Genomic DNA, 21,372 nt, shown 5'->3' with positions numbered 1-21,372 from the left:
TTGTTTGTTTTAGTTGTGTACATTTTTAATTTTCCTCTTGTGGTCACATGTATTAAATTGTATTTAACTCTAGTAACACCATAACCTGATAAGTAAAATAAGTCCCAAAAAAATCATTACTTAAGCTCACCAAATAATACCTTACAGTCAATGTCCCAGAGTCCCATCACCATCCCTGGGTATATCCTGACCTGTCAGCAGGACAGACCTACCGGAGTGGTATACAGTCAGGAGGGAGAAGCCCTGGAAGTCCTCAACATTGACTCCGGACCCCATGAAGTCTCATGACATCAAATCAAACACGGGCAAGGAAATCTCCTGCTGATCACCACATACTGCCCTCCCTCAGCTGATGAATCAGTACTCCTCCATATTGAACACCGCTTGGAGGTGCTGAGGGTAGCAAGGGCACAGAATCTGGGTGGGGGACTTCAATGTCCATCACCAAAAGTGGCTCGGTACCACCGCTATTGACTGAGCTGACCAAGTCCTGAAGTATATAGCTGCCAGACTGGGCCTGTGGTGAGAGAACAAACGAGGGAAAAACCTGCTTGCCCTCGCCAATCTACCTGTCGCAGATGCATCTGTCCATCTGTTAAGAGTGACTACCAAACGGTCCTTGTGGAGACGCAGTCCCATCATCACACTGAGGGTACCCTTCATTGTGGTGTGTGGCACCACCACCCTGCTAAATGGGATCGATTCAGAACAGATCTAGAAGCTCAAAACTGGGCATCCATGAGGCACAGTTGGCAGAAATGTATTCAACCACAATCTGTAACCTTATGGCCCAGCATATCCCTCACTCTACCATTACCATCATGCCAGGTGATCAGCCTTTTGCACTAGCGTGCTCAGCTCCTGAAGCATTTGTAACCATCTTCAGCCAGATGTGCTAGGTGGATAATCCATCCCTGCCTCCTCCTGAGCACCACAAGTGCCAGTCCACAGCCAATTGATTCACTACACATGATATCAAGAAACAGCTGAAGGCACTGGATACAGCAAAGGTTATGGGCCCTGACAACATCCTGGCTGTAGTACTGAAGACTTGTGCTTCAGAACTAGCCATGCCGTAGTCAAGCTAATCGAGTACAGCTACAATACTGGCATCTACTGGACAATGTGGAAAATTGTCCAGATATGTCCTGTCCACAAAATGCAGGACAAATCAAACCTGTCCAATTACTGCCCCGTCCGACTTCATTTCAGCCTTGGTCTAAACGTGGACAAAGGAGTTGAATTCACGAGGTGAGTTGAGAGTGATGGCACTTGACGTCAAGGCAGCATTTGACTGAGTGTGGCATCAAGGAGCCCGAGCAAAATTGAAGTCAATGCGAATCTGAGGAAAACTCTCCATTGGTTGGAGTTATACCTAGCACTAAGGAAGATGGTTGTGGTTGTTGGAGGCCAATCATCTCAGCTGCAGGACTTCCTCAGGGCAGTGTCCTAGGCCCAGCTATCTTCAGCTGCTTCATCTTCCCTCCATCATAAGGTCAAAAGTGTGGATGTTCACTGACTACACAGTGTTCAGTACCATTCGCGACTCGTCAGATACTGAAGCAGTTCATGCCCGCATGCAGCAAGACCTAGCTTGGGCAGTTAAGTGGCAAGTAACATTCATGCCAGGCAGTGACAATCTTCAACAAACAAGAGAATCTGATCATCTCCCCTTGAAATGTCGTGGCATTACGATCGCTGAATTCCCCACCATCAACATCGTGGGGGTTACCATTGACCAGAAACTTAACTGGGCCACCATATAAATACTGTGGCTACAAGAACAGGTCAGAGGCTTGGAATTCTGCTGCAAGTAACTCACCTCCTGACTCCCCAAAGCCTGTCCATCATCTACAAGGCACAAGTCAGGAATGTGATGGAATATTCTCCACTTGCCTGAATGAGTACAGCTCCAACAACACTCAAGATGCTTGACACTGTCCAGGGCAATGCAGCCCACTTGATCGGCACCCCAGCCACCCCCTTTTACATTTGCTCTTTCCACTACCGGCACAGAGTGGCAGCAATGTGTACCATTTACAACATGCACTGCAGCAACTCGCCAATCCTCCTTCGACAGCACCTTCCAAACCTGTGGCCTTTACCACCTAGAAGAACAAGGGCAGCAGATGCATGGGAACACCACCACCTGCAAGTTTCCCTCCAAGCCACACGCCGTCCTGACTTAGAACTATGTTGCCATTCTTGCACTGTTGCTGGGTCAAAATCCTGGAACTCCCTTCCTACAACACATGGACTGCAGCGGTTTGAGAAGGCAGCTCACCACCACTTTCTCAAAGGCAATTAGGGATGGACACAAATGTTGGCCTTGCTGGTGACACTCTCATCCCATGAACGAATTTAAAATAAAATTCAATTTTAGTCAAATTTAATATAAGTTCTCAGTGTCTTTTTCTAACAATATCAAATGAATAAATAAAATTGCTGGGAAATTCTGTAGGAGTTCTTCCAAACTCTCAATGTAATTTGGGTGGGAGACCAGCAGAATCCCAGAGCAACTATGTAAATAGTCATTTTCAGATATTTGCACCATTTCTTTTGAGGTTCACCTTATCTCCTGTCAAAGTAATGGCAGAAGATCAGGAGAACCCCATGTAATCCCAAGGCAATGTTTTTGTCAAACAGGTGATCACTTTTGCTTAGAGTTACATCTGTGATAAAATGACTCAGTTAATTGCAAAACTTCTCCTGAATCTTAATTTCACTGTATTTGACATCTCTATAGGTGAGAAAATCCAAATGCCCCTTTGCCTTAGCCCCACCAGTGAATCCAAGGCAGCTCCAACATTCTCCTCGTCATCATCGTCATCCTCGTTGTCTTCATCTTCAACACTTTGTGATTCTGTTACTGAATCTGAAATCCCCAATTCTGACTCCACCAAAGAGGAGCGAACCACTTCCTTCAACCCTCCACATCCATTTAGTGGGTCATCTACATACGGTTCTGAGGAAAAATCTGAGAAAGGTGAGCGAGTGTTTTTTGGCTCAAGAATCCAATCGAAGATTTTTATCTTGTTTGTATCCAGATGGTTACATTCTTTTTCCCTTCTTGTGTTGAGACACTTTAGCACTTTAAACTGGAAGCCAAGTCGATGGGGAAGTAGTTCTTATTCATAGATCCGAGATCCTAGTGTCATGCAACTGAATATTAAAATGTGAGCTTGAGTATGACAAGCCGGAATGATGTAGAAGTAGCTAGAATTTAATTAGAGGCTGTCTTGCAGTAAGTTTCTAAATAAAAGATAGGAGACCGTAAGTCTGCAAGAGAAATGCGCAGATACCTTTAGTTGAAAAATACATGAAGATAATGATAATTGAATGCAACATATTGTTCAGCATGGAAATGTAACTTCTAGTTACTGCAGGTGTCAAATTAAACCGGCTTTTCTGCGTGTCAGGAACCCATTAGTCCTAAATATTTTTTTTTTGGTCTGCTAAGCTATTGAAACTTAGAATTTTGATGAAAAGAAATGGTTTGAACTTCTTTGGAACAAACTTAGGGTTTGGGCTTTACCCCAACACTCCTGTGTTCACATTCCTAGACAGCATTTCCCATAAACAGGCCAAATCAAACATGACCCAAAATCATCATCCATATACATGCTGTGTGTGGAATAAAGTACCCAAGTTTAATAATTATTTCCTAATCACGTGTCTACATAAGAACTAGGATCAGGAGTAGGCAATTCAGCCTCTCAAGCCTGCTCCGCCATTCAATAAGATCATGGCTGCTCTCATCTCAGCCTCAACTCCACTTTCCTGTCCGTTCTCCATAACCCTTCAACCCATTACTAATTATAAATCTGTCTATCTCTTCAAATTTACTCTATGTCCCGGCATCCACTGCACTTTGGGGCAGTGAATTCCACAGACTCACGACCCTTTGAGAGAAGTAATTTCTCCTCATCTCTGTTTTAAATCTGCTACCCCTTATCCTAAAACTATGACCTCTTGTTCTAGATTGCCCCACCAGAGGAAACATCCTCTCTACACCTACTTTGTCAACCCCCTTAATCACCTTATATACCTCAATTAGACCCCCTCTCATTCTTCTGAACTTCAGAGAGTAAAGGCCTAAACTGCTCAATCTCTCTTCATAAGACAAACCCCTCATCTCTGGAATCAATCTAATGAACCTCCTCTGAACTGCCTCCAATGCAACTACATCCCTCCTCCAGTACGCAATACTCCAGGTGTGGTCTCACTAATGCCTTGTACAGCACTAACACTTCCCTACTTGATACTCTATTGCTTTAGCAATAAATGTCAAAATTCCATTTGCCTTCCTTATTACCTGCTGCACCTGCATACTAGTTTTATGCAATTGGCACAAGGACACCCAGATCCCTCTGCACTGAAGCACTCTGAAGTTTCTCTCCATTTAGGTAATTTGCCTTTCTATTCTTCTGACCAAAATAGATAACCCCAGACTTAGCCACATTAAACTCTATCTGCCAAATTTTGGCCCATTCACCGAATCTACCCATATCCATCTGTAACTTTCTTATTTCTTTATTGAAACTTACTATCCCACCTATTTTAGTATCATCTGCAAATTTGGCTATAGTACCTTCTATCCCTGCATCCAAGTGATTTAAATAGATTGTAAATAGTTGGAACCAGAGGACCGAACCCTGTGCCAACCAGAAAAGGACCCATTCATCCCGACTCTGTTTTCTGTTGGTTAGCCAATCCTCTATCCAAGCTAATAAATTGGCCCTAACCCCATGTGATCTTACCTTGTGTATTAACATTTTGTATAGCATCTTATCAAATACCTTCTGAAAGTCCAGATATACTACATCTACAGGATCCCCATTATCCACTTTACTTGTTACATCTTCGAAGAACTCTAGCAAATTAGTCAAACACGATTTACCCTTCATAAAACTATGCTGACTCTGATGGATTGCGGTTTGACTTTCTAAATGTCCTGTTATTACTTAATAATGGATTCTAACAATTTCCCAACGACAGATGTTAAACTAACTGATCTATAGCTTCCTACTTTCTGCCTCCTTCCCTTTTTGAGTAAGGGCGTTATATTAGCATTTTTCCAATCCACTGGAGCGTTTCCCACATCCAGGGAATTTTGGAATATTATAACCAATGGATCCACTATCTCCGCTGTCAATTCCTTTAAGACCCTAGGATGTAGGCCATCAGGCCCTGGGACTTGTCTGCCTTCAATCCCAATAGTTTGCTCAGTACTTTTTCCCTAGTGGTGGTGATTGTTCTATGTTCTTGCCTTTCTATAACCTCTGCATTACTTGTTACTATTGGGATGGTACTAGTGTCGTCCACTGTGAAAAATGAGGCAAAATACTGTTTTAGTGTCTCAGCCATTTCTGTGTTCCCCTCTATTAATTCCCCAGTCTCATCCTCCAAGGGACCAACATTCACTTTAGTTACTCTCTTCCCTTTTATATACTTATAGAAGCTTTTGATATCTGTTTTTATATTTTGCGCTAGTTTTCTTTCATAATTTACCTTTGCCCTTTTTATTACTTTTTTAGTAACCCTTTGTTGATCTTTAAAAGTTTCCCAATCTTCCAGCCTGCCACTGGCCTTTGCAATATGGTATGCCTTAGTTTTTGTCTTTGTTATCCTTAACTTCCTTGCTTCGCCATGGATGTTTTTTTCCCCCCTCTTACAATCTTTTTTCCTCTCTGGAATATATTTTAGTCAGGAGTAATTGAATATCTCCTTAAAAATCTGCCACTGCTCATCAACTTTCTACCATGTTTTCCTGTCATTCCCAAAGTTGGACTAATATGGTCAAAACTACTTGCTTATATTTATTTACGGCTTAAATAGCAGATCCGCAGTAAAAAGATGCAGCAAGGTGTCCCGCAGCACAGTGCTTGGAAAAAAATGAAACTACAGTTTTCACAAGGGGTTCATAAACGCTTTTCATAAACTGTATTGCTTGCACATTGCAATGAGCAACAGGACTTTTTGACTTTTTGTTCTTTGGTAAATCTTCAGGATGAGATGAAATGCAGTTTGGATCTCATTAACAAAATAAGCTTAGCAGCCTATCCTGCAATGTATGCAATGGGACTTATGTCATATAACAACCATTTTTTTTTTTTAAGTAAACATACTGACAGTTTAACACATTTTGCACCTTGAGAAATGAAATGTCAGCCAATCTCACCAAAAGACATTAGCTGTTGATGCATCTCATTGCTGTTTGTGGAGCATTACTTTTGGTAAATGCCTATATAACAGTCAATGGCACTTAAAAGCAATTCATTGTATACAAGGCACGTTGGGATAATTCTAAGAGATGCGATAAGGTGTTGAATGAAGTCTCTTTTTCTTTTAATAATTTTTCCATATTTACTGTTTCTTTAGAGATCCATTTCCTTCAGTGTGGTTTTGCCCCAATATTGGGTTATTCTAATGACTCAATTTCATGTGGTCCAATACACATTGGAACAACAAGTAAACCCATTTTGGGTAGATGTTTCCTCTTGAATATAATGACCAGATTGGATTGCATGGAGCTGATTACATGTATTGCAACAGAACAATGAGGTCCTCACACAAACATTTCAAAGATGTAGCAGCCCGAAATCATATCTCTTAAAATTTGCTTTGCCTTAACTATAAAGGCAGAAATCTCCCTGAATTTCAGAGGATATCCTTATAATGTAGGCATTTTCCTGTGGTCTTTGGTTTTCTATTTGCTTCACCTAAATACATTGTTGAACAATTGGAACACTTAAGAATTATCTTCCATTTATGCCACACGTTTCTAAGAACTTACAGTAACTGAGAGAAGGATAGGGATGAAAATCTGCGGCCCTTGCTGGGCACTCCTGCCGTAAATCTGGCAGGAAACCTGCAGGAAGTGTCGCAAATTAGATAGGGGCTCAAGTACCCCAGGTCCCCAGCCTTTCCCTGGAGTTTCTATGGAATCTTGTAAGGAGCAGAGCAGCCACCTTCCCCAAACTTGGTCAGCAGCATTGAGTGGCATGATCAAGGGCAGGGACTCCCAAACCAAAAGTTTCCACAACCCCAGTCTGGCAGAGCATTGATGAACAGGTACACTAAGTGCGACACAGTGTACTGACCCATCCAATGATAGGTATGGGGTCTACCTTGGAAATCAAGCCAGAAGCCCCAAAGCAACAAGATTTTGTGATGGTAAGGGGAGAATAAGAGCACATTAATTATGTTTCATATTGGGGGCATGACGTGATGTAACATATCATTACCCCCACCCCTCCAACCCAGCAGTCTCTTGGGGCAGGCAAGCATTTGACACATGCCCCTAATGTTGTGGGCCCTTCCTGGGGTATTTAAATTAAGGAAATGTCACCTGCTGCAGTGAACTTTGGCATGGTCAGTACTAGAGATCTTGGATAGATATGGTGACTATGGGTGTTCAGTCCCACTGCAGTTTTGGACAGCCTGATTCCTGTGTAGTACAAGTTTGATTACACTACTGTTTATTATCTTGCCAGTTCTTCTACTTGTGCACGTTACTTTATCTGTAAATAAACATGTAGTTTTAAAATTTTATGCAGCAATTCAACAGTCTGGTTCTTCCACCTTGGGAGGTGACGAGAAAGTGATGAGCATCCATTCAGAAGGAAGCAATTTACCACATTTCTGTGTTAATTTCCAGATATGGATTACACTAACATATACACAGCAGAGTATATAGGTGTAGGTTTCAGCTTGCAAGAGATTCGGTCTGCTTACTGAAACTGTTTTTAAAGTACAGATAGATGTTTGAGGAAGGGGTCTGGGGGGTGGGGTGGGTGCGCACGCAAAGAGCCCAGAACGTAACTCCATGGTTCCTTGAATGGTGAATTCAGGCTTCTGTATTTTTCTACTGCTGGAGATTGCGTCAATAACGCTGGCTCCAAGCGCATGGTGTCAACCGTGGCAAATCTGGCAAGTTTATTTTGGAATTGCTGCCTGCTGCATGAGATCTGCATGTTTGGGGCCGACAGCACTACGTGGATATAAAAGTAGCTTCTGCTGTTTGAGCAAGTCGTGCTCATACCTTCCCCACCCTCTATCCTAGCATGGCTGATCATAACTCACAACTAACTTAATTGCTGTTATTTACGGGACTTGTCAGTAAAACCTAATATCATTTATTATGTATTATGCTATGTGCCCAACATTGTTCTTTTTAAATCCACCCTGTCCTAATGTGCCATTTTTAGATTTATAATTATGGTGCTTGTGTTAATCCTTAGGTTTTGAGTGCATCTTCTGTAACTTTGTGTGTAAAACAAAGATGATGTATGAACGGCATCTGCAGATCCACCTCATCACCAGGATGTATGAGTGTGACATCTGTCACAAATTTTTGAAAACACCAGAGCAACTTGTGGAGCACAAAAAATGCCATAACCTATCTACTGGAGGACTCAAGTAAGGAAAAATGGGATGTAGACTGCCATCCTCAGGGTCTGACATTTAGGAAATTATCAGCACTAATTATTTTTTTAACTTTTGAGTTTGATGCAAACTAAATTTACACTGGCTTTCAGAAATTTATTTGTGTTTTTTTAAAATGGTAATGAGAAGATCGGCCAATTATGTTCAGTACTTAAAGCAAAATACAAGAAATCTGAAATAGAACAGAAAATGTTGGAAATGTTCAGTGAAAGGCAAAAGGTTTTCTTAATGTTTCAGCTCTATGACCCTTCATCAGAGCCAGGCTCTGACAAAGTATCATAAATCTGAAATGATAACCAACCTTTTTCCTTTCTGCACAGATTTTGTCTTGACTTGCTGACGGTCTCCAGCATTTCCTGTTTTATTTTGTTCGGTACCAAATGCTCCTGTTACTGTTGAAAGTTGTGTTTCATTTAACACCAAATCTGTCAAAATAACAGTAAGCACTTTCCTTAAATTGGAGTTGAAACTGATTGAGAATAATTGCAATTTTGAACATTGGGAATGGCCACTTGCATGAAGTCCTGGAGGGCTAACAATGGGGTGGGTTGGTATTGCAACTAAGTCCAATCCTGTCCTCACCTAGCACCCATATACATGCAAATTCCAGTAGGATTCACTAGATAATGAGTAAGCTGCGCTAATTTTCTTTCTGCATCTTGAGGGCAATTGTAGAACCCCCATTGTTGCAGCAACTAAAATTGGCTAAACTTAGACTAGGGTTTGAAGTGGAGAATTTCCGTATGGGCAGTGAACTTTCCAGTGGAGATATGGATGAACTTTCTTGAAGTGGCATTTGTCATTGAGATATCCTTTGCTCTTGAGAAACTAAACCCATTTTTATTTCAAAAGAATTAACAGTTTCCACTGCTAAGTGTTTTGAACCATACTTTGCTGTGTCATGAGTAACTACATATAGTCCAGGTTTTACTGCAGACTGTTACTGAGAATGCATTGCAGAGGATAAGCAATGATGACAGCACTAACAATAACTTACATTTATATAGTCCCTCTAACATAGAAAAACGTCTCAAGGCACTTCCCGGAGGCATAACCAGACAAAAATGGACATCAAGCCAGCAAAGGAGATATTAAGAGGGGTGACCTAAAGCTTGGTGTGAAACAGGTGGGTTTTAAGGGGAGTCTTAAAAGAGGAGAGGGAGGAGAGTGGTGGAAAAATTTAGGGAGGGAATTGCAGAGCCGTTAGCCTTGGCAGCTGAAGGCATGGCTGCCAAAGCTAGGGTGAAGGCTGGAGGAAATGCACAATAGGCCAGAGTAAGAAGAACAGAATTTGGAAAGGGGCTGTATTTGTAAGACTGAGGTTATGGAGATAGGGGCGAGGCCTGAAGGGGTTTAAACACGATGCAAATTTTAAACTGGCATTAGAGACTGTTAGTCAGTGTAGGTCAGCTAGGACAGTGTAGTTGATGAGCAGGATTGGTGCAGGGTAGGATATGGCAACAGAGTTTGGAGGAGCTGCAGTTTCTGGAGGATGGGAGACCAGCCAGGAGAGCATTGGAATAGGCAAGACTGAGGTGACAGAGGCATGAATGAGGGTTTCAGCATCAGGTGGGCTGAGACAAGTTGCAGAGGAAGGCAATGTTATGGAGGTAGAGATGGGCGGTCTTTATAATGGAGGACATATTAGGTTAGCAGCTCAGCTCAGAGTTGGGTAGAGGAGCCATTTGTGGCGATGATGTGGCTACAATTGGATGAGCAAGATTGGAACCAAATGAGGGCCGTCCAACAGAAATGAACAATGGAGGGGAGGCATTAGAGTAGGATGGTGTGGCTAACCGTATAAAAGGTTGCAGAGAGACTGGGGAGGGATATTGCACCATGGTCACAGATACGGGATGTCATCTGTTACTTTGATTAGGATTGTTTCAGTGCTGTGCAGGGGCAGAAACATGATGGAGAGATTCAAACCTGGAATTTTGGGCAACATGGGCACTGATTTGACTTGACAGCAACGTCAAGAACTTTGGAATGGAAAGGGATACTGGGACGATGCTGTACTTGCAAGGACAGAAGGTCAAGATGAGAAGGATGGGTGGTGATGGCAGTTCTGAAAACAAAAGAGATGGTGCTTGAGGAGAAAGTACCATTTACAGTCTCAGCTAGCATTAAGGCCAGGATGGGAGGTTGGGTGGTCAGCAGTGAGGTGGTCTCTTGGAAACAGAAGGAATAGGCAATCTTGCCCCTCGAACCTGCTCAGCTACATCTTCCTGCACTATCCCCATAGCTCTTGGTTCCCTTTGTCACCAAAAATCTTATTGATCTCCGACTTCAATATACTCAATGATTGAGCATTCACAGCTCTCTGGGGTAGAGAATTCCAAAGGTTCACAACCTTTTGAATGAATAAATTTCTCCTCATCTCTGCTCTAAATGGCTAACCCCCTTATTCTGACACCGTCACCCCTACCTAATTCCAGAATCCCCAGTCTAGGGAAACATCCTCCCAGAATCTACTCTATCAAGGCCTTTCATTCTAAACTGTAGGTAATATTAGCCGAGTCCATTCAATCTCTTCTCACAGGACAAGCACTTCATCCCCAGAATCAGTCTGTTGAACTTTCATTGCATTCTCTCTAAGGCAGGTATGTTCTTCGGTAAGGAGACCAAAATTATACACAGTGCTCCAGGTGTGGTCTCACCAAGACCCTATAAATTGCAGTAAGACTTCTTCACTTGTTTTTATTAATTCATGGGATGTGGGCTTCGCTGGCTAGGCCAGCATTTATTGTCCATCCCTAATTGCCCTTGAGAAGGTGGTGGTGAGCTGCCTTCTTGAACCGCTGCAGTCCATGTGATGTAGGTACACCCACAGTGCTGTTAGGAAGGGAGTTCCAGGATTTTGACCCAGCGACAGTGAAGGAATGGCGAGATAGTTCCAAGTCGGGATGGTATGTGGATTGGAGGGGAATTTGCAGGTGGTGGTGTTCCCATGCATCTGCTGCTCTTGTCCTTCTAGGTGATAGAGGTCGCGGGTTTGGAAGGTGCTGTCTAAGAAGCCTTCGTGCTTTGCTGCAGTGCATCCTGTAGGTGGTACACAGTGCTGCCACTGCGTCGGTGGTGCAGGGAGTGAATGTTTGTCGATGGTGTGACAATCAAGCCGGCTGCTTTGTTCTGGATGGTGTCGAGCTTCTTGAGTGTTGTTGTAGCTGCACCCATCCAGGCAAGTGGAGAGTATTCCATCACACTCCTGACTGGTGCCTTGTAGATGGTGGACAGGCTTTGGGGAGTCAGGAGGTGAGTTACTCACTGCAGGATTCCTAGCCTTTGACCTGCTGTTGTAGCCACTGTATTATATGGCTACTCCAGTTCAGTTTCTGGTCAATGGTAGCCCCTAGGAGGATGATAGTGGGGGATTCAGCGATGGTAATGCCATTGAATGTCATGGGGAGATGGTTAGATTCTCTCTTGTTGGAGATGTTCATTGCCCGGCACTTGTGTGGTGCAAATGTTACTTGCCACTAATCAGCGCAAGCCTGGATATCGTCCAGGTCTTGCTGCATTTCTACACGGACTGCTTCAGTATTTGAGGAGTCGCGAATGGTGCTGGACATTGTGCAATCTTCAGCGAACATCCCCACTTCGGACCTTATGATTGAAGGAATGTCATTGATGAAGCAGCAGAAGGTGGTTGGGCCTAGGACACTACCCTGAGGAACTCCTGCAGTGATGTCCTGGAGCTGAGATGATTGACCGCCAACAACCACAGCCATCTTCCTTTGCGCTAGGTATGACTCCAACCAGCAGAGAGTTTCCCCCCTGATTCCCATTGACAGTTTTGCTAGGGCTCCTTGATGCCATACTCAGTCAAATGTTGCCTTGATGTCAAGGGCAGTCAATCTCACCTCACCTCTTGAGTTCAGCTCTTTTGTCCATGTTTGGACCAAGGCTGTAATGAGGTCAGGAGCTGAGCAGGTTATTGTTAAGCAAGTGCTGCTTGATGGCACTGTTGATGACACCTTCCCTCACTTTACTGATGATTGAGAGTAGACTGATGGGGCGGTAATTGGCCGGGTCGGACTTGTCCTGCTTTTTGTGTACAGGACATACCTGGGCAATTTTCCACATTGCCGGGTAGATGCCAGTGTTGTAGCTATACTGGAACAGCTTGGCGAGGGGTGCGGCAAGTTCTGGAGCACTGGTCTTCAATACTATTGCCGGAATATTGTCAGGACCCATAGCCTTTGCAGTATCCAGTGCCTTCAGTCGTTTCTTGATATCATGCGGAGTGAATCGAATTGGCTGGAGTCTGGCATCTGTAATGCTGGGGACTTCAGGAAGGGGCCGAGATGGATCATCAACTTGGCACTTCTAGCTGAAGATTGCTGCAAATGCTTCTGCCTTATCTTTCGCACTGATATGCTGGGTTCCCCCATCATTGATATTTGTGGATCCACCTCCTCCAGTTAGTTGTTTAATTGTCCACTACTATTCACGGCTGGATGTGGCAGGACTGCAGAGCTTCGATCTGATCCATTGGTTATGGGATCGCTTAGCTCTGTCTATTGCATGCTGCTTATGCAGTTTGGCATGCAAGTAGTCCTGGGTTGTAGCTTCACCAGGTTGACACCTCATTTTGAAGTATGCCTGGTGCTGCTCCTGGCAAGCCCTCCTGCACTCTTCATTGAACCAGGGTTGGTCTCCTGGCTTGATGGTAATGGTAGAGTGGGGGATATGCCGGGCCATGAGGTTACAGATTGTGGATGAGTACAATTCTGCTGCTGATGGCCCACAGCGCCTCATGGATGCCCAGTTTTGCATTGCTAGATCTATCCCATTTAGCACGGTGATAGTGCCACACAACTCAATGGACGGTATCCTCAATGTGAAGGCGGGACTTCATCTCCACAAGGACTGTGCGGTGGTCACTCCTACCAATACAGTTATGGACAGAAGCATCTGCGGCAGGCAGATTGGTGAGGACAAGGTCAAGTATGTTTTTCCCTCGTGTTGGTTCCTCCACCACCTGCCGCAGACGCTGTCTAGCAGCTATGTCCCTTAGTACTCGGCCAGCTCGGTCAGTAGTGGTGCTACCGAGCCACTCTTGGTGATGGACATTGAAGTCCCCCACCCAGAGTACATTTTGTGCCCTTGCCACCCTCCGTGCTGTCTCCAAGTGCTGTTCAACTTGGAGGAGTACTGACTCATCAGCTGAGGGAGGGCGGTAGGTGGTAATCAGTAGGAGGTTGCCTTGCCCATGTTTGACCTGATGCGATGAGACTTCATGGGGTCCGGAGTCGATGTTGAGGACTCCCAGGGCAACTCCCTCCCTACTGTAGACCACTGTCCCGCCACCTCTGCTGGGTCTGTCCTGCCAGTGGGACAGGACATACTCAGGGATAGTGATTGCAGTGTCTGGGACATTGTCTGTAACGTATGATTCCGTGAGTATGACTATGTCAAGCTGTTGCTTGACATGTCTGTGGGACAGCTCTCCCAACTTTGGCACAAGCCCCCTGATATTAGTAAGGAGGACTTTGCAGGGTCGACAGGGCTGGGTTTGCCGTCGTCGTTTCCAGTGCCTAGGTCGATGCCGGGTGGTCCGTCCGGTTTCATTCCTTTTTATTGACTTTGTAGCGGTTAGGTACAACTGAGTGGCTTGCTAGGCCATTTCAGAGGGCATGTAAGAGTTAACCACATTGCTGTGGGTCTGGAGTCACATGTCGGCCAGACCAGGTAAGGACAGCAGATTTCCTTCCCTCAAGGACATTAGTGAACTTTATACTCCAATCCATTTTTAATAAAGACTTGCTTTCCTAACTGCTTGCTGTACCTGCATGTTAACATCGTGTGATGCGTGTGCAAGACCACCCAGATCCCTCTGAATACCAACATTCCCGAGTCTGTCTCTCTCAATTTAAAAAAAAAATCTGTTTTTTTACCAAAGTGGATAACTTCACATTTGTCCACAATGTATCCATCTTGCCCACTCACTTAACCTGCCTAAATCTGTTTGTAGCCTCTTTGCGTTGTCCTTGAAGCTTACTTTCCCACCTAACTTTGTATCGTCAGCAAACCTAGATACATTACACTCGATCCCCTCATTTAAGTCATTTGATATGGATTGTAAATAGCTGAGGCCCAAGTACTGATTCTTGCGGTACCTCACTTGTTACAGCCTGCCGACGTTAAAGTAGCCCATTTATGCCTACTCTGCTGTCCATCAATCTTCAATCCATGCTAATATCTTGCCCCAATCCCATGAGCCCTAATTTTGTGTAATAACCTCTTTTGTGACACCTTATTGAATACTTTCTGTAAAATCTAAATACATTACATTCACTGGTTCCCCCTCATCGATGCTACTAGTTGCATCCTCAAAAAACTGACAGATTTGTCAAACACTCTTTTCACAAATCTGTGTTTTGTTCTGCTTAATTATGATTTTCATAGTGCTCTGTTTTGTCCCTACTTGTAGTAATTGCAGTATTTTGCCTGCTACTGCTGCCGGGCTAACCAGCTTGTGGTTCCTTGTTCTCTCTCCCTACTTTCTTGAATAGTGGGGTTGCATTTTCCACTTTCCAATCCAAGGGGATCATTCTAAAATCTAAGGAATTCTACAAGATAAAAAACAATGCATCCGCTATCTCTGTAATCACCTCTTTTAAAACACTCGGACGTAAGCCATTAGGTTTAGGGGTTTTGTTGGCTTTTAGTCTCATTAATTTTCCAGTACTATTTCTTTATTAATATCCACAAGCTCTTTATTTTCACTAAGCCCTTGGTTTGCCGCTACTTTCAGAATGTTTTTTGTGTTTTCTGCTCGGTACAAAGTAATCATTTAATATCTCATCCATTTCCTTATTCCCTATTACAATTTCTTCTCTCTCTCTCTAAGGAACCAATATTTACTCTTGCTTATACACACCTCTAGAAGCTTTTACGATCTGTTTTGCTGTCTAATAACTAGTTTTATTAATTTCTTGGCCATCCTTTGCTAAATTTTAAAATGTTCCCACTTTCAAGCTTCTTACTCTTTTTGTCAAAAAGAGTAAACTCTTCATTTAACCGAATACTGTCTTTAAATTCTCTTTTGTGTCACAGTTGGACCAGTTTTACCATAGGGTTTTTTAATTCTGTAAAGGAATGGATAATCTCTGCTAATTATGAATGAATTCTTTAAATTGTCATTTCCTATCTATAGTCATATCTTTTAATCTAGTTTCCCAATCTACCTTGGCCAAAATGCCCCTCATGCTTACATAGTTTCCTTTGTTCAGACTTGAGATCCTAGTTTCGGACTCGGCTAAATAACAGTCACATTCAATATAAAATTTATCATATAATTATTCCCCAGAATTCCTTTACTGCAATGTTATTAATTATCCCTGTCTCATTTCACAATAGTGGACCTAAAATAGCCTGTTCCCTAGTTGGTTTCTTGATGTACTGATCTAGAAAACAATCTTCAATGTATTTCATGAAGTCATCCTCCACACGATTACTCCAAATTTGGTTTGCCCATTCTATAGGCAGATAAAGTCCCTCATGATTATTGTATTACCTTTATTGCTTACACCTCTAATTTCCTGATTTATACTCTGCCCGACACTATAACTTCTGTTTGGAAACCTATACACTACTCCCACCATTGTTTTCTACCCCTTGTTGTTTTTTAGCTCCACCCAAACTGAATCTACATCTTGATTTTCTGAGCTAAGATATTGTCTTTCCACTGTCTTTATCCCATCATTTGTTATCAGGGCTATTCCTCCTCATTTTCCGTTTTTCCTGTATCCTGGAAATTTATTTCTCAACCTTGGCCACTCTGCAATCACATCTCAATAGTGGCTATTCGATCAATTTCTCTCTGTGCTATTCATCTAGTTTGTTGAGAATGCTTCAGGCATTCAAATGTAGTGCCTTTAGTTTTTTATTTTCCTATTTCTCCCTAGTATCACCCTAGTCACTGATGTCCCATTATCTTTGTTAAACTCTCTACTCCTTCCTAACCCACTTTGCTTATTTTTACCAAATCACTTCTATGAACAATATAATTTTGAGAGGGAGAATGAGGAGAGATAGGAAGGAAACTGGTAAAAGATGAGGGTTCAGAACAGGGAGCAACCTGGGGGAAGGCATGGCTTGGGCAATGGGAAGAAAAGGAAGCAGCAGAGGCAACTGAATATATGTTCACCAGCAGGACAGACCAACCAAAGGTGGCAGCCCAGTGGTATACAGTTGGGAGGGAGTATCCCTGGGAGTTGTCAACATTGACTCCGAACTCCATGAAGTCTCAGGGCATCACAGGGAGTGGCTCGGTAGCACCCCTACTGCTTGAGCTGGCCACGTCCTGAACGATAGATCTGCCAGACTGGGCCTGCAGCAGGTGGTAAGAGAACCAACAAGAGGGAAAAACCTACTTGACCTCACCCTAACTAATCTACCTGTCGCATGACAGTGTTGGTAGGAGTGACCGCCGGACAGTCGTTGTGGAGATGAAGTCCTGGCTTCACACTGAGGATACCCTCCATGATGTGTGGCACTGTGCTTAATAGGATAGATTCAGAACAGATCTAGCAGCTCAAATAAAAACAAAGTGCTGGAAATACTCAGCAGGTCTGGCAGCACCTGTGGAGAGAGAAGCAAAAGCAGCTCAAAACTGTGCATCCACGAGATGCTGTCGGCCATCAGCAGCAGAATTGTATTCAACCACAATCTGTAACTTCATGGCATGTCATATCCCTCACTCATTAACTTCAGCCAGGGGATCAACCCTGGTTCAAAAGTGTAGGAGAGCATGCCAGGAGCAGCATCAGGTGTACCAACCTCGTGAGGCTACAACACAGAACTACATGCACGCTAAACAACGGAAGCATCATGTTATAGACAGAGCTAAGCGATCCCACAACCAACGGATCAGATGAAAACTCTGCAGTCCTGCCACATCTAGTCGTGCATAGTAGTGGACAATTAAACAACAAACAGGAGGAGGAGGAGAAGGCTCCTTGAACATCCCCAACCTCAATAATGGAACAGCCCAGCATATCAGTGTAAAGGACAGGCTGAAGCGTTTCAACCATCAGCAACAGCAGCAGAATTGTGTTCAACCACAATCTGTAACCTCATGGACTGACATATCCCTCACTCCACCATTACCATCAAGCTAGGGGATCAACCCTGGTTCAATGAGGAGTATAGGAGAGCATGCCAGGAGCAGCAGCAGGCATAACAAAAAAAAAAAGAGGTGCCAACCTGCTGAAGCCACATGTCCACATGCATGTATGTTAAACAGTGGAAGCAGCAGGCATTCGAGCCAATTGAATCCACAACCAGTGGATCAGATCAAAGCTCTGCAGTCCTGCCACATCCAGTCATGAATGGTAGTGGACAATTAAACAACTAACAGGAGGAGGAGGCTCCACAAACATCCGCCCCCTCAATGATGGGGGAGGCCAGCACATCAGACAAAAATACAAGACTGAAGGATTTGCAACCATCTTCAGCCAGAATTGCGAAGTGGTTGATCCATCTCAACCTCCTCCTCAGGTCTCCAGCATCAGAGGTGCCAGTCTTCAGTCAATTCAATTCACTCCACATGATATTAAGAAACTGATAAAGGCACTGGATACAGCAAAGGCTATGGGCCCTGACAACATTCCATTAATAGCACTGGAGGCCTGTTCTGCTCTTCTAGTACAGCCACAGCACTGGCATCGACCCAACAATGTGGAAAATTGCCCAGGTATGTCCTGCCTATAAAAAGCAGGACAAATCCAACTTGGCCAATTACCCCCATCAGTTTACTCTCAATCATCAGCAAAATAATGGAAGGTGTCATTGACAGCGCTATAAAGTGGCACTTACTCAACAATCATCTGCTCACTGCTCAGTTTGGGTTCCACCAGGAGCATTCTACTCCAGAACTCATTACAGCCTTGGTCCAAACATGGACAAAAAGCTGAATTCAAGAGGCGAGATGAGAATGACTGCCCTTGACATTAAGGCAGCATTTGATCGATTGTGGCATCAAGAAGCCCTAGTAAAATTTAAGTCAATGGGAATCGGGGAGAGCTCTGCACTTGTTCGGGTCATACCTAGCACAAAGGAAGATGGTTCTGGTTCATCTCGGCCGCAGGACATGACTGCAGGAGTATCTCAGGATAGTGTCCTCGGCCCAGCCATCTTCAGCTGCTTCATCATAAGGTCAGACCTTCCCTCCATCACAAGGTCAGAAGTGGGGATGTTTGCTGATGATTGCAGTGTCCAGTACCATTCACAACTCCTTAGATAATGAAGTAGTCCATGTCCACATGTAGCAAGTCCTGGACAATGTTCAGATCGGGCTGATAAGTGTCAAGTAATGACCATCTCGAACAAGAGAGAATCTCTTGATGTTTAACAGCATGACTATTGCTCAAAAACCCAGCATCAGCATCCTGGAAGTTATCATTGACCAGACACTTAATTGAACCAGCCATATAAATACTGTGGCTACAAGAGCAGGTCAGAGTTTGGGAATTCTAGGTGAGTAAATCACCACCTGACTCCTCAAAGCTTGTCCACCATCTACAAGGCACAAGTCAGGAGTGTGATGGAATACTCTCCACTTGCCTGGATGAGTGCAGCTCCAACAACACTCAAGAAGCTTGACACCATCCAGGACAAAGCAATCCACTTGATTGGCACCCCATTCGCCACCTTAAACATTTTCTTTCTATGCAGTCCCTCGGGATGGAGGATGAGTTGCTTCCACTCCAGTCCGATGGGTTCTGAGATGGCTGATAAGTCCAACGCGTGATCTGCAGACTCTGCCACATGACCTGTAGGTGGTGCTTGAAGGGTCAGGTAGATGAGTAGTTTGGAGGTTTGTGTGTTCCCTCCGACGCCTCGACTTCACTTCCGCGAGTTCCCGACAAAGTCCCTCGAGGTGTAAGATGCCTTCCTGAATGAGCTTTCTCCATTTGGGACAATCATAAGCCAGGGACTTCCACAAGTCGAAGGGGATATTTGATCTCTTCAGGGATGCTTTGGGGACATCTCTGAAACGTTTCCACTGTCCTTCTGGGAGTCTCCTACCACAACCAAGTTCTGAGTAGAACAGCTGCTTTGGGAGTCTGGTGTCAGGCATGTGAACGAATGTCCTGCCCAGCGGAGCTGGTTTTTAGGTGATTAGAGCCCAGGAGCTGGGCAGCTTGGCTTGAGAGAGGACTCTGTGTTGGACTGCCTTTCTTGCCACCGTGTTTGGAGGATCTTGCGGAGGCACCTCTGGAGGTATTTCTCCGGTGCTTTGAGTGCCTGCTGTAGGTTGTCTAAGTCTCCGAAGCATATACACATTCACTCCCTTCATGAACCACGCACAGTGGCAGCAGTGTGTGCCATCTACAAGATACACTGCAGCAACTCACAAAACCTCCTTCAACAGCACTTTCCAAACTCGCGATCTCTATCACCTAGAAGGACAAGGGCAGCAGACACTTAGGAACACCACCACCTGCAAGTTCCCCTCCAAGTCACACACTATCCTGACTTGGAACTATATCACTGTTCCATCACTGTCGATGGGTCAAAAACCTGTAATTCCCTCCCTAACAGTACTGTGGGTGTACCTACATCACAAGGACCGCAGTGGCTCATCACCTCAAGGGCAATTAGAGATGGACAGAAATGTTTGCCTTGCCAGCAACGTTCACATCCCATGAAAGAATAAAAAAAATTGGCTGACAAAACTCCATGAGCCCCTCACACTTGTTGGAGGTGAGGAAGGGGGCACAGAGGAGAGAGAGGTTTAAGGAAGCGTTTGGCGGTAGAAAAAAGCAGCTGAGGTTTTGCTCTCTAGGATGATCTTGAAGTAAGCAAAGTGGGTAAAGGAGAGTAAGACCTGCTAGCACTTGATGTGGTCCAGCAAGAACTCTTGCTGGATGACTAAACCAGTTGTGTCCCCAAGTCTGTGACCCTAGGAGTTGAGTGGGCAAAGATGACCATACCAAGAGAAACAATTAGAATGGGAGTTTTATGACTTTTTTCCTGAGAACAAGTGCATCAAATGCACAGGAAAGCAAATTGTTAAGCAGATCAACAATTAAGGCTAGGCATTTGGCAACTTGAAAGTGCAATTATAAGTTACTTGGGGGATCAAGAACGGCCATTTGGGGCAGTACAAGGAGGGCGTCAACGGAATCTTACCCAGTAAGGAGCCAGCACCTTCAGCAGAGGAGGAACAGGAGAGAAAACTGGTAAAGAGGGAAAAAGCAGAACAATTTAAATAAAATACTAAGTAATGTCTTAACTTCCTTGTCATCCCTTCCCTGACCTCAGATCGAATATTACAGCCTGGGTTCATATCCAATATACTGCAAGTGATTGAAATCTTCAGCGAATTGATTTCCTGAAGTAACTTGATTTTGATTAAAAGGATGTACATTGCAAAATAACTTCTATAAAACTGGAACAAGACCATTTTGTTTTGACTCAGCTGGCCAGTGCATTGAGTGACTGAGTAACCTATAAAAGAAAGGTTCCAGGTTCGATCCCAGCCTCTAATGAGTAAGCTGGTCTCAGCCTAGATGCTACAATTGTCCTCCATAGCCCCTCATTTTAGATGGAAAGATTAACCAGAATTCCCCATTCTGGTTTTTATCCAGTGGCCCTTGCTGAATATGGGCATGCACAGACTACGTTAAGAGCAGGATCAGACTACTGTGATGTACCTAACCGTTTCTAACATTCACAGTCAACGTTCACATATGATTAATGGCCAGGCCAGGCAGCATCTGCAAAGAGAGAAACAGAGTTAACAGTTCTGGTCAATGACCTTAAATCAGAACTGGTTCTCTCTGCACAGATGCTGCCTGACCTGAGTATTTACAGCATTTTCTGTTTTTGTTTCAGATTTCCAGCATCCCCAGTATTTTGCTTTTGTGTGATTAATGACCATTTGGGGCAATGTGGAGTTAACCCCTTCAG

At 44.0% G+C, this 21,372-nt stretch overlaps 1 protein-coding gene across 5 annotated transcripts in view; it reads left to right on the top strand.

Moving 5' to 3' along the window:
* znf827 (zinc finger protein 827) overlaps positions 1–21,372 on the top strand; it is a 119,379-nt gene that overhangs the window by 93,245 nt on the left and 4,762 nt on the right. For all 5 annotated transcript variants that reach the window (XM_068041413.1, XM_068041421.1, XM_068041406.1 and 2 more), the window contains 2 exons: positions 2,747–2,986; positions 8,244–8,421. In XM_068041413.1, coding sequence (XP_067897514.1) covers positions 2,747–2,986; positions 8,244–8,421 — 418 coding nt within the window. The remainder of the gene's footprint in view (positions 1–2,746; positions 2,987–8,243; positions 8,422–21,372) is intronic.

The sequence above is a fragment of the Heterodontus francisci genome, chromosome 1 (assembly GCF_036365525.1).
Source record: "Heterodontus francisci isolate sHetFra1 chromosome 1, sHetFra1.hap1, whole genome shotgun sequence".
Taxonomy (NCBI): Eukaryota; Metazoa; Chordata; class Chondrichthyes; order Heterodontiformes; family Heterodontidae; genus Heterodontus; species Heterodontus francisci.
This window is presented reverse-complemented; position numbering and strand designations above follow the sequence as displayed.